The sequence below is a fragment of the Myodes glareolus genome, chromosome 7, assembly GCF_982192425.1.
Source record: "Myodes glareolus chromosome 7, mMyoGla1.1, whole genome shotgun sequence".
Taxonomy (NCBI): domain Eukaryota; kingdom Metazoa; phylum Chordata; class Mammalia; order Rodentia; family Cricetidae; genus Myodes; species Myodes glareolus.
In genome coordinates this window covers 5,065,718-5,079,764 of record NC_142032.1, presented here as the reverse complement: position 1 = coordinate 5,079,764, position 14,047 = coordinate 5,065,718, and the positions used below count along the sequence as shown (strand labels likewise).

At 44.6% G+C, this 14,047-nt stretch overlaps 1 protein-coding gene across 2 annotated transcripts in view; it reads left to right on the top strand.

The window, feature by feature from the left end:
- Positions 1-14,047, top strand: part of Nhlrc2 (NHL repeat containing 2) — a 57,177-nt gene that overhangs the window by 32,959 nt on the left and 10,171 nt on the right. For both annotated transcript variants that reach the window (XM_087907748.1, XM_087907747.1), the window contains 3 exons: positions 7,370-7,469; positions 12,335-12,566; positions 13,063-13,185. In XM_087907748.1, coding sequence (XP_087763874.1) covers positions 7,370-7,469; positions 12,335-12,566; positions 13,063-13,185 — 455 coding nt within the window. The remainder of the gene's footprint in view (positions 1-7,369; positions 7,470-12,334; positions 12,567-13,062; positions 13,186-14,047) is intronic.

Sequence of the window (14,047 nt, the reverse complement as noted above, 5' to 3'; positions counted from 1 at the left end):
AACAGTTTCAAACTAAGGAAAAACAAGACATGAAAAGTCTTCAAAAGAATGGTTGAGTTTGTTTGTGTTGATTACCTACTGCTAGGCCTGGGGCCCATCCTAAAGTGTGGTTTCTATACCTAGTTAGACTGCATTGGAGAAAAGTGAGTTTTCTTTAGCAAGCAAGTGCCAGTTGCAGATAGCGTCCTGCTTAGGGGTGGGCACTCCATATCCATTTCCCCATCTTAGTGCTGGGACCCCATCTGTTTTGAACTAATTTGGGCCCTGTGCTGCCATTTTCTCAGAATTCATCTGTTCATCTGACCTGTTGTGTCTGGAGGGCCCTCCTTCCTTGGAGGCTTCACCCCCCTGGTCCTAAAAAGCTTTCCCTTTCCTCATATACAGAGATCTCTGGGGCCACAGGGAGGCTTTCATAACGATTTCCCATTTAGGACTGAGTGATCCAAAGTCTCTCCCACTGCATTGTCCAAGGTTGGTTCCTGGCTCCTGCAAGAGGAAGCTTCTCTATGAGAAGATTCTTAAAATTTTTCATTTCAGGTTAATGAGGTGAAAGTTACAAATGCAAATTTTATTCTTACTATGTTAAACTTATTTCTGATAAATGCGTATACTCATGTCAGTATGACCACAGTCAAGATAAGGAGTGCTGCATCATCCCAGAAAGTTCTCTCATGCCGTTTGCTCAGTCTACCCATGTCACCACGCCCAGTCTAGCTGGCACGCCCAGTCACCACTGCTGGCAGCAGTGGTCTGTACTTCCTCAATACAGCGCTCTGTTTCTGCTTCTTCCCTGAGCTAACACTGCTAAGGTCTTGCCCGCTCTGGTTTGCTGTTTGCTGTTGAGCAGTTCAGTGCATGACTCCTCACAGGCCCTTCAGTGGCTCTAGTCGCTGGGAGCTGTAATACAGTAACCTTTTCACTAACATTTGTGGTTCCTATTGTTTGTGGTCATGATGCATTTGCTTCTCTTGGGTAAATGCCTAGAAGTGAAATTGACTGCTGTTGTTTTCCAAAGTGACTGTTTTCTTCAGTCCCAAGTGTGTGCTTAAAGCCCTTTCTTGCACCTGTCGGACTTTGCTTAAATTTCTCTTAACACAGCTGTGCTGATTTCTTGTGTTTTTCTGAGCTGAGAAAATGGTCCGCCTTCATTTCAGGAGGTAGTTCTACTTCGCAGGTAAGTGTGGGCTGAGCTTGCATAGTTTCTGAGCAGTTTGCTCTACTTTTTGCACTTGGTCTTTTGTTTGTAAGGTGTGTGTTTTCTCTGTTTTGAGGCCTCTGCTTTTGGTTTTCAGCAGGTTGGCTGTTAATCCTGAGTTAGCCCACCTGGACTGCTATGGCGTGATGCCTTCCTTGTTCAGTAGTTTGGTGTCCTTGATTCTTTTCTAGGAATCCTGCTATCCCCACACATCCTCACTTTGTGTTCCTTTCTGACTTGGTAGACACGGGCAGCTGCTCAGGTCAGATGCCCCGGCCTTCTGTCCCAGAGCCTTTGCACCTTTCCTTCCTTTCCTTCCCCTCCTTTCTCCTTGTTTAGGTGACTTTGCTTGTCTGTCTGCAGGACTGCCTGTCAGCTGATGGCCCTGTTTTGAAGGGTTCTTCATTTCCAGTACCATGCATTACAGAGAAATAGTTTGCTCTGCTGTTGGCTCTACAGAAGCTTCCTGTCCTTTAGGACCGCTGGCTCCCTCTGGCAGTCCTTAGCAGACTAAGTCAGAGTCTCAGGACAACACTTGTGAATTTAATTCATTGTTTTTGTGCCTGAAAAATGGGTGTTGTGGTCATCCATGTCTCCTCCTCTTCCTCCTCCTCTGGCTTTCATGTTTGTCTTCTTGTCATACTTGACTAGAACTATAAAGGCTGCGATAAATAGTGCTTATGTCATCGCGGGGAACTGAGTTTGGACGGAAGCTGTGCTTGGCTGGGTTTTATCATTGCTGAGATTACTGCTTGCCCAGGAGCCTTCCAGTTCCTCCGATTGGGCTGGTTGGGTGGTGCCAGTGTGGGAAGTGGGGGTCTAGCGACCTGGGGGTCTTATTGATGGCATTCTTTACCCTCAGTGTTGTGTTCTGTCACCCAGGACACGAGCCACATGGTGAGACTCTGGGTACACTTGCTTCCCCAGAGCTGTCCTCGCTGCTGCTCCTTCCTCCTTCACGACTCCACCCGCTGTGGCTGGCAGAAGTCCTCCACTTCCAGGTGTGGAGCTTTTCACCATCCTGTGCCTGGGGCAACACTTTGCTTTTTACCAGGAGGCTTCAGAACTGTGGAGACAGATCTGTTTATACAACAGATTCTACAAGGCCAGCAGGAGGATGCTGGCCACAGCAGCTTAAAATAAGGCAGAATTTTTCAAAACTAGACTTTGGATTTATTTTTTTAAATTTCATTTATTGACTCTATTCCTATTTTTAAAACTGTTTTAGTAATCTTTGTTGATAATGTTTTTTAAAAGGGGTCATTAGAAGGGGTCAACTAGCTTCACATCATGGAGTAAAAATCTGCAGGTAAAGCTGAGCACCTCGTGCATAAAAACTCCCCTAGATAGAGTGGCTGGAGTGTCCGCGGGCCAGAGGGAAAGGTGCACAAGTTCCTGTCCAGAGTGCTTTCATTCTTCTGCCAGCACCAGCAAGGTAGATCGCTGATGAACTCAAGTTCCTGGTCTGGCTGTGAGAGTTTTTAAAGCATTACTTAACCTCTCTGAGTTTCCGTTCCTTCGTAAAGGAAGATGATGACAGTAGGATTCCCCGAGCTCAGCTCCCTCGCCAGAATGCATTCTCACGGTTATTTTTATTCCCTCACCGATTGGTGTTTCTCAGAAACTCCAAAAGACCAGACCATAAGCTGACACAGCCTGTACATTTGCTTCTACCTCACTGTTGGAATTGTAAAGGAAACCAGTGTGCAGGCCAAGAACAGACAGTTCCCACACTTTCTGACAGGCGCACTTTGACCCTTGCTTGTGTAATGAACCACTTGAGCTGACCTGCCCTAGTTAGAGACCCAGACTGCAGAGACCGCATTGATCCTTCAGACAGGTGTGCTCCAGCAGAGCCCTCCTTTGCAAAAGTAGGCTTTAGTCGAAAGACTCCGAAGTTGAAAGTAAAATTTGCCTGATTCACCTATCTGAACGTTTCATCTCTCTGGTGCCATGTTTCTCTTTTGGCTTGTTTGGGGCAGGGTGTTGTTTGTGAGGCACAATCTGGCCTAGAATTGACAGTGTCCTGAACCCTGTGATTTTCCTGCCTTGGCTTCTTGAGTGTTGGGATTACAAGTGTGCTCCACATACCCAGCGAGAGGCGGGGCCAGCCTTAGTTGTGAGCAGAGTGACAAGTCAGCTCAGATGTCTGTCTTTGAGTTGCTCTGAAGGCGCCTTAGGCTCAAACTGATCCAATTCCTCATCCATTTTATATGAGGAGCCAACAGAATGTGCTAGTGAATTGTGTGGCCTGTGAGAGAAAGTGTCAGGGAGGGTGACATCAGGTTTCACAACCCAAGAAACAAGATGGGAAGCCGAGTTGTTCATAATGGTCCTGTAATGGTGGTTGGTGAAGAGGGCATATGCATCTCTTGTGTGGTGTATACTTGTGCGGTGTTGTTGGCCCCGTTACAATCACACACCGACAGACATTCTGCAGATAGTTTATTCTCTGAGTGCATCCCTAACTTTGCTGAACTCACTTAGAATTCTAACCCTGCCACCTGCTGATGCTTGCAGTTCCACTTAAAATATTTACCTGTTGTTCCACATGCTAGGCCTTCATCTGAGGTTCTATAGAGGTAATGATAAGGCTCTTGTTGTTGTTGGTCTCATTTCTGTTGACAAGGATGTGCTCGTAGTGTTTCTTCATTAACTATGATGGTTGCTATCAATTCTTTTGAAAGTATTCTTTATCAAATTAAATAGGTTATCTGTGGATCTTAGTTTCCTCAGGGTTTTTAAAACTAGAAACATTAAAAGGTACTGAGAGACTGTATTTTCATATATAGCTCGAGAAGTCTCAGCCCTTTGAGACACTAAGCCTAGCTCCATTGTAAATTATCTGAAAAAAAGCAAAGTGAAATCACAGATGTGTAATTCAACTACACTTACATGTCTTTAACATTTAAAAAAGAAATAGAAGTGACTTATAATAAAAAAAAAAGGATTCATTCTGTGAATGCTCTGGCATGGCCTGGGTTACCATACAAGGTAATGTCTGTCTCTTGTGTAAAGCTGGCTTTAGAGTGAGATTTCACTCCCTTCAGTGTGCTGATCTTGGAGGGAGTAGCACAGGTTTGCATTGATAGCAGACTTGTTTGATTGGAGACAAATTATTAGCAGTATTAGGAAATATCAACCTTCATTAGGGTAACTTCAAGGCTTCTGAATGTACTAGAAAAAAGAGAACATTTTTCTGCTGTTGACCAGGGGAAAGGTTACTTACTCAGTAAGTGTTTGCCGAGCATCTACTATGGGAAGCCGCTGTTGTAGTTGTTGACAGTGAAGCTAAATGGAGCAAAGCTTCTTCTTTCTTTGAAGTGCTGAATGGAGGAGAGCAGCAAGCAAGCAAACTGCACACAGGATGGTGACAGGCACCACAGAAAATAGTGATGCAGGGTAACAGGCACAGATGTGTGTGTATGCGCGTGCATGCATGCACGCTCGCCACGAATTCACTCGGTCATGAACAAGCTGTGTCAGGTAGGGAAGCAAGAAAGAAGTCTTGAGTTGAGTTCCATGCTAGGGGCTGAAGGTGAAAAAGTCGTAGAAGGAAGGAAGAGGAACAAAGTTGGTGTAGGAACTGAGCAGATGTGTGGTGCCCAGCATGTGCTGGTACTGTGGCAGTACTTAACTTCCAGAGCCTCTGCTCATCGTCCAAGTCATCTTTTGAGATTGGCAGTCATAGCATCGCAGAAATTTCAGCCAGTATTCAAATCTGAACTGTTTGGCTCCTCAGCCATGGGAGTAACACTTGTTTCAGAGGCTGTCACAACTCGAGGTGCATAATTTAGATCCATTAAGAGAATTAGGAGGGCTTCAGACTGTAATTGTCTACGGTTCTTTGTGTGTTCGTACTGGATAAATACAGGCTGTGGAGTATCATGAGTGGGGAACATTCCTGATTATGTAAAGTATTACTCATTTGTGTTTTTTATTTATATTTCTTACTGAAGCTTTTATTGTATTTTGTTGTTCATTTCCTTAGTTAATAATGCCATTATCTAATCAGGAGCATGAACTCATTGTCATTGATTGATGTGATGAGTTATAGTCATAGATTTGTGACGGCTTTAGCACAAGTGAGCAGTTGTAAACTGAGTGTTTTGTTGGGTGTCGTCTGTTGTGGGACAGCAACAGTCAGTGCTTCTTATGGGATTAACAAACTTAGTGAGAGAACCGTGCCATACTCTTTACCCTCAGTGCCAGCTGCTCTAGGACTTGTGAGCTTGTAGATGCAGTAGTGCTTGCCTAATGCAGCATGCTGTAAAGGTGAGAGCCAGTGTATGGAGTAATGGTCGTGGCTGGCATTTGAGTGTTGTTGCCTGTAAGTACTTTTCATCCGAATGTCATTATATCTGAAATAACGGAATATTTTATTAGCTTAGGTGACAGTCATGTTAGTAGTCTCAGAGAGTAGTAGACCTAGAATAACTGAAGGAGCAGTGTGGTGTGTGAAACATTAGTTGTGCAGGTCTTTTGATCTGGTTTTAAAGTGATAAAGCAGAGACTGAGTCCCCATAATACATGGACAGCGGTGTGCCCTTTGGTACGCTCGCATCTGCAGACGTGACTGTGTGAAGGAGGTAAACTGAGATACTTTCTATCGTAGCAGCTAAGAACAGAGAACATCAGCACATCAGAGCCAAAGCATAGATTTTTCTCTCGCCCTGGCTTGGGCCCAGAGTCCAGTTCCTTCCTTTTCTAGTCAGTGGCCTGGCCTGCTGACTTCTCTGGACATAGTCGCTCTTCTGGAGTTAGGCTTTCTACTAGAGAAAACCGTAATGAGTTTTGGGGAAGCACCTGGCATTGTAGCATCTGTAATTATTTGAGAACCATCATTATTGTGGGTTGTCTTTGTTGTTACTAGACTAAAAGATGCTTAAAAATTATTACTAATTAAGGAAGAAATATCCTTCTCATCACAAAATACTTGAAGTTAAAGAGATTACAAATAAAATGACTTTCTATAAGATAATGTCTTACCAGATTTCGTTAGTTAAAATGTCTGCTATTTCAGAATACCTCCTAGTTTAATTAAATCGGTTAACTGAGTTAATCTGAGAAGTAGAACTTTGTTCCTTTCTAATAAGTGTGACATCATTCATTGTCTAGAAGTAGAAGGAGAAAGCGGTGCCGTCAGCAGCTGTACTATAATGCATTGTCCTCTTGGTCTGATAGGCCAAGGCTGAGAGGTGGCTCTGCCGCTAAAGAGCTTGCCATGTGGTGTGAGGATCTGAATTCATCTGCAGCACCCACATAAAAGCCCGGCCACTGAGGCATGTCCCTATAGTTCCAGCACTGGGAGACTGAGACAGGAGGATGCTTTGGGCTTTCCAGTAGTCAGCCATAGCAAGCTCCAGGTTCAGTGAGTGCCTGTCTCCTAAGTGAATGAAATAGAGCGTGACTGAAGAAGACTTAACATTGACCCCTAGCTTCCACGTACACGTGTGCACTTTCCCACAGACACTTCCATAAATTCTATAACCAACTAGACAAATGGATTTTTAAATGACTGTTGTACTTTGTATCTGGATGTCAAATCTCATATGGTCATAAAAGACACATTCCTTATACTTTTTATTGTTATTTTGTTTTAACACAGGTTCTCCACTTTGTAGCCCAGGCTTGCCTGGTACTCGCTGTTCAGTCTGACAGGCTTCCAGCTTGAGCTGTTCCCCTCTGGCCCTGGGCTCCGGGCTGCAGACTTGTGCCACCGCCCTGCTCTGGAAAGCATCTTTTCTTGCATAGAAATTGCAGGGTTTTCCTACATAATATCAGCCTACTTTTTTGTGTCACAAAGCTTTGTTTATGAATCAGTGTTTAAAAACATTGTTTCCAGAGGTGCAGGTTGACATTCTGCTATTAAGAATGTGTGGATTTGATTGAAGGAAATGGAAATGCTAATGGCTTCGATTTTGTCATTACACTTTGTAAACATGTATTGAATTATCACCTTGTACTGCATTTAATTAAAAACCATTACAGCTTTGAGTCCTGGTGAGAGTGCGGCAGGTGAGAGGATGCTCTGTAGAGCGATCTGTCACCAAGGAGCATTTTCCAAAACCATCTGACTTAAAAATTAGTATCAGCCATTGAATTTCCATTTCTGAGAAGTGTCATACTAACCTGATATATATATATAATACGTGCAACTTATTTTTTTTGAAGGTTCAGAGGTCCAAAGAAATGACATCCTGTGGATAGCCATGGCCGGGACTCATCAAATATGGGCACTCCTCCTGGACTCTGGCTCCCTGCCAAAGAGAAGGCAAGTGACCACTGTGCCTCTTCGGGGTCCTTCGGGCGCCCTTCCCCAGGTCACCATCCCCATAACACCTGCTGCTAGGCCTGTCAGCATGAGCTGACCACACACCGTAGGAAAGCTTGCACTCATGTAGAGTCCCTGGGGAGCACTGGTCCCCAGGCTGAGGAAGCAGCTGCTGAGAGGGGGAGGCAGTGAGTCACTAACTGGCTCTCTAAGCTGCTGCTCAGAAATGACATATATCACTTGGACTTGTATTTCGTCGGGCATGGTTAAGCTTTGTGCCTGCATCTAATTCCTAAGAGCCTAGGGGAAGCCTTTCTTCCAAGTGCCTAGAGAGAGAACTAGAAATGATAGGTGGGGCTTTAATTCTTTGCCACATAAACACAGAACAAGTGTCTGTAGTCACTCCTTGAGGTGGCTGAGTGCTGCATGGCAGAGTGGTTACCACTCAGACGTAGTCAGGCCTGAAACAGAATCCCAGCTATTACTTACTGTGTCAGCATAGGAGAACTTAGCTCTCTGTCGTTTTCTGTCACCGCGTGTGCTTGGGTCACCTCATGGGATTGCTGTGTGAAGAGTTTAACATAGTAGCATTGGCACATACAAGTGTTTGCTGCCACTGTTGGGCCTGTGAGGATGGGAGGCAGTGTCTCTCCACTGTCTCCTACTTCTGCCTCAGCCTCAGGCAGAGCTGGCCACTCTCCTTTGTGGCTTCACTCTGCCTTCTCTCTCACCTCTCTTCTCTTGGCTCACACTTATCTTTATCTTGTTCTTCTTACTAGACTACCTTGTAATGAAAGCAGTCTTGTCCCATTATGGTTGGTTATCTAATACAGAACAGCTCAGTAAGAGCTTTAGAGTAAGAAACGGGTGAAAGTCCTGGCAATGTTTCTGTTGGGATAAACATTCTGCCCAGAAGCAGCTTGGGGAGGAGAGGGTTATTTCAGCTGACAGGTTAGTCCCTCCTGGAGGAGCTTGAGGAAGGAACGTAACAGTGGCCATTAGGAAAGGCTTACTGCCTGGTCCAGTGTTCTTTCTTACACACCCCAGTAACATGTGTCCTGGAGTGACATCACCATAGTGGGTCCTTTGATAACAGTAATCAGTCAAGAAAATGACCCGTGGGTTTGACCACATGGCGGTCTGATGGAAGAGTTTTCTCAGCTGAAGTTCCTCCTTCTCAAATGACTCCAACTTGTATCAAGCTTACAGAAGACTGACCAGAACAAAACCATAAGCCATAAAGTTATGTAGCCATTAGAAAGTAGGTACTAGCCTGTTGCATGAATATAAAAACTTAGTGTCAGATATTAGGGGGTGAAAGCTGAGAGATCAGAGAAGCAGTGCAGCCAGCCACTAGAGAGACCTTTTACCTCTACGCAGTCCTCTGACCAAAAAGGTGATCCTGTCCTTAGACTCCCTCCTCAGACTGCAGGGGCGATCCTCAGATCGTATCCTCAGACTGCCTACCTAGATTGTTCCTCACACTGCAATGAGCTCCTGTCTCTATCTGATTTATAGTCCTCTCTCAGCCCAACCATATCCCTTCCTATCTCCACCTTCCTAGTGCAGAGATTAAAGGTGTAAACCACCACTGCCTGGCCTCTAGTGGCTTAGCTCTGTACTGTGATCTTCAGGTGAGCTTTATTTGTTAAAACACAAACAAAATATCACTACATCCCCCCCTTTTTGCCTAAAGTAAAAAAACAGTTATAACTTATTAACGAATCAATCCCACACCAGTTATGTTTTAAGGGGTTATTTATTTGGCGGGGGGGGGGGGTAAAACTTACATACACCATAAACCGTCAGGAAGGGAGCCTAGTCGCTGGAGCAGGAGCCGGGAGCAGCAGCCGAGACCGAGCACCGGAACCAAGAGCCGGAACCAAGAGGGCCTATTCCGGATCTGCTTCTCTTTTTAAAAGAGAAATATACCACGCCCCAGTGGGCTGGTATTTCAGCAGCTATTGGCTGACGGAGCGGAAGTCGCTCCCCGCTGCACTGTGGGCTCCTGCTTCAGTGATTATTGGTTGAGGCAGCGGAAGTTACTCCCACAACAATAACTAATGAAGGAAAAACTATATACAATAAATACAATAACTATGTACAAGATATACAGGCAACAAGTACATCAACAATGTCTAGTCCATTTGCATTTGTCCTATTCAGAGAACATGCTCCATTATCTGTCCGATCTTGGTGAGTCCAAAGTGTTGTACCTAATTCACTTTCTAATCTAACTTGCATTACGAACTCAACATTATCTTTTTATGTCTCTCAGTCTTATGTACTTTACATTTCTTTAGTGAATTTCTTTTCTGAGTATGGTAAACAAGGAGACTGTAACCTCAGAGACCCAAGAAGGAAAAAACATTACCTGAGTAAGCAGAAAATGCAAATAAGTGACTTCCAAAAACTGTGAGAAATGACAGAAACGGCTGCCTAAACAGTCACCCAAGGTTTCTCTGCAATGTTGGGGCATCTATCCATCTTCAGCCTGCAGGCCTAGATATTGGACAGACTTTTCTATGAAGCAGGGTTTTTGAAGGACTGTCTCATCTGTTCTTAGCAAGGTTTTGCACTCACTCCCTTTTGTGTCCTGCTTGTGCCAGCGACAGAGGGAAGAGCACTTTCTTGCCCACTATGTTTCTTTTGCCACAAACAAAGTAAATTCCACGAAGAGTTTCTTCCATGCCCATCATTTTCTCTGAAGTAGATTCGTGCTGCCAGGAGCAGGCATGTCTCATTGTCATAAAAGAAGGAACCTATGTTATTGAAACATCTTAAATGACATATTCTGTAGACCTCTGAAGTGTTTGAAGACAACCTATTTAAAATATCTCTGTTTAACTTTGAAAACATAATTAATATAGATACGAGGGTTTTTTGTTTTGTTTCGTTGTTGTTGTTGTTGTTGTTGTTGTTTGATCAGAACAGGGTTTCTCTGTATAGTCCTGGCTGTTCTGAAACTCGCTCTGTAGACTAGGCTGGCCTCAAGCTCAGAGAGATCCATCTGCCTCTGCCTCCCAAGTGCTGGGATTAAAGGCATGCACCACCACTGGGCTCATCACCGTTATCTTTATCAGTAGAAAGGGATAGCTGTCTAGCAATCAAGATCTCAGATGTCTAGGGGTGGGTGTGGAACACAGTTGTGGAATGTTTTATAACAGTCATGCATCTAGAACAGTGATTCTCTACTTGTGGGTCATGACCCCTTTGGGCCCAATAACTCTTTCACAGGGGTCATCTAAGACCATTGGAAAACACAGATATTTACACCATGATTCATAACAGTAACAAAATAGAGTTATGAACTAACACTGAAAATAATTTTATGGTTGGGGGGTTACCACAACCTGAGGAACTATATTAAAGGGAAGATGCATGAAGAATGTTGAGAACCACTGATCTCAAACATTTGTTAAATATATTTCTGCTAGGTACCATATTGGGCAATAGAGATGAAATGATATGCTCTCTGTTAAAGCTGAAATGAAGGCATGCCCAACCTCAGAAGAACTAGCCATCAGTGAACAGTGAAAACTGGAGAAATCCTGTGTCGTTAGAGCCTCAGCAGTAGGTTCTGAAGTACCTGGAGGACCGCTGCAATGGAGTCCTTCTAAGAGACTGGAGCATTCCAGAAGCTGATGTAGAAAGTTGTAAGCTGGGAAGTGACTTGGGTAGATCTGTGTTCGTGAGAGAACCCTTCTAATATTCAGAGTGGAACAAGGTGTGACTCAGGAGGCTGTAGCTGTCTTCCAGGCCAGAGACAATAGTGACGCGAACATTGTGGTCACCAGTGATACATGAGGTGTAACTATACCAGTACCCACAAGAGACAGCAGCAGAATATGCTGTTAGGGCTACCTGCATCTCGCCGTAAGAAGGGGTGTCACTATTTATAATAGAAAAATGGTTGCTCACGTTACATTGATCTGCATCTTCATTTTGTTGGTGGATTACTACAAAGGTAGTACAGCACTCCACAGATTGTGTCTAGTGTAGACTCGCAGGTAGTCGTGACCCCTAATGCTTTAGTGTCCCTGTTCATCCACTTCATTATCACAGCTTTCCTGTATGTTGTGACTTCCTCCTTGCAGTGTAGGTCTTGTACATATTTCTCTGGCCATGTTTCGTGCATTCTGTGCTCTTGCCTTCCGTCACCTACTTCTTCACATTGGACTTCTGTATGATGTGCCATGTTTGGAGATGGAGTACAGTCTCTCACTTGCACTGAAGTCGGCTTCCTCTTTCTCAGTACCATGTCTTCTTAATCCTTTTGGCATAAATTTAGAAATCAAGGTGTAAACTTTCTCTGCATTACAAAAGGAATCATCGCAGTGTTTCTTTTCAACTTTTTGAGACATGATCTCCGCAGCTGTTGCAGTGTGTGCCACCGCACCCTTCTGCACTGCCTTCGGTAGGCTGTCCACAGTGTACAGAGGAGATGGGTCGGTACGCTTGATCGTCTAGTGCTGCAGAGTCATTACGTTGTTTTCTGAACTTGGTCATGCTTGTAGAAGACACAGGCATTTTTAAAGAACACTAAAACTTTAAACTATCCAATACTCAACAGCCTCTTTATTAATAAATTCCCTTCTAGAATTGCTATTGTATGAAACTAAGAAGTTAAAATGAGTATAAAATCTCATTATTTCATAATAACCTGATTGTTAATGTTGATCCAGGGATTTCTTAATGTGGTATTGGAGGGCGACTTCAGTAGTTAGCATACTGAAGAGAAGTGAGCACTGCATGGTGGCTCAGCAAGAGCATGGCTGGACGGACACAGTAGTGGACAGGACTGCTTCTGTGCCTCTGTTTGCTCCTTTAGTAACTTGTCGATCCCACCTGTGCTTGTCTTTCAGCGAGCTAAAGAAAGGAACCTGCCTGCGCTTTGCTGGGAGTGGCAATGAAGAGAATCGCAACAATGCATATCCTCACAAGGCGGGCTTTGCCCAACCTTCAGGTCTCTCTCTAGCCTCAGAAGATCCGTGGAGCTGCCTCTTTGTGGCGGATAGTGAGAGCAGTACAGTGAGAACCATCTCACTCAAAGATGGAGCCGTGAAGCACCTCGTAGGAGGAGAACGAGACCCCATGGTAAAGAAGTCACTATGTGCAGTTCTCTGGATTTTGAGTTATTCATAAAATTTAGGAGGTTCATTCCTGGCCTATCTGTGATAGAATGTAGTTAACTCAGAGACAGTGACTGTAGAGGAACTCAAGTGAAGGCCTCAAAAAGGGAGCCTGCCTGATTACACGTAATGCCGAGGCTCCCTTAGAGAATCTGATAAAGTAGCTGCTACTGGACAGGAGAGAGACTGCATTGTGTGTAGCGGTGGACTGGACAGAGCACTAGACTGCAGACTTGGCCTATTGCTGAGCAGACGCTGGCCTCTGTGAGTGCCACAGCAATCAGCCCGCAGACCCCTCGCTGCAGCTCTCCAGTCTGCGTCACACGCCCAGCTCCCCACGGAAACCAGAGCTTCCCCTTTAGCTTTACTAACACGATGACCTTAGTTTTCACTTTATCTAACAAAACACTGAAAGTTTTTAATAACTGCTGTTTCTTTCTCTTTAAAAAATACAATAAAAGAATTTATTTGCTTTTGGTGATATTGATGGAGTAGGCATCGATGTGAAGCTTCAGCATCCGCTCGGGGTTGCATGGGACGAGAAGAGGAATCTGCTCTATGTGGCAGACTCCTATAATCATAAGGTGAGTCTCAGCTGAAGACACAGTGCTTGCTTTTGACCCAGGTGCTACCTACCAATGCCACTGTAGTGCAGAGAGCAGCTGTAGCCCCGGAGCCTTGTGGTGTCTGAACTGAGGCTGTGACATAAATGTATGAATTGTGACCCATCATAGCTACTCGGTAAGGAAGTCAGGAAACAAGGAGCCGCGTTAGGGAGAGTGTGAGCACAACTGTTGTAGCTGCATTTTGTTGCCACGGTAAAACTGACCAAAGGCAGCTGAAGAGGGAGATTCATCTGGCTCTTCCAGGTTAAGGCCATCCCAGAGGGAAGTCAGGGCAGGAAGTGAAGGCAGGCCTGCTTGCTGACTTGCTCACAGACCCAGGCTCATCTGGCTTTCTTACATCACCCAAGATCACCTGACCAGGGATTGGCACTACTCATAGTGGGGTGAGCCTCCCCATATTAGTTAACAAGAGAGTCTCCTCACAGACATGCCCACTGGCTTTCCTTGATTGAAGCTCCCTTTTCTGTTGACTCTAGAGTGTGTCAGGTTGACAGTTACGCTGATGGGGGCACTAGCAGATGAAGAGTTTTGAACTGTGGCATGGTGACAGTGACCATGAACAGTTAAACCCATCCTGAGCAACTTTTCCTCTTCCGTCTGGTTGTCTCTGCTCTTCCTGCAGAGTTCTATGTGGCAGGACTTCAGTTTAATTCCGGGGGGGGGGGGGCACATCCTGAAATTAACAAGAAACTATGATATAACTAAGATTTTATAAAGGTTTTACTGGGAATGAAATAGCTCCCTTTTGATGATGTAATCCGGATGTTGGGGAAAATAGGAAATATCTACTGTTTGAAGATGTATTTGTCAAGAATGCTAA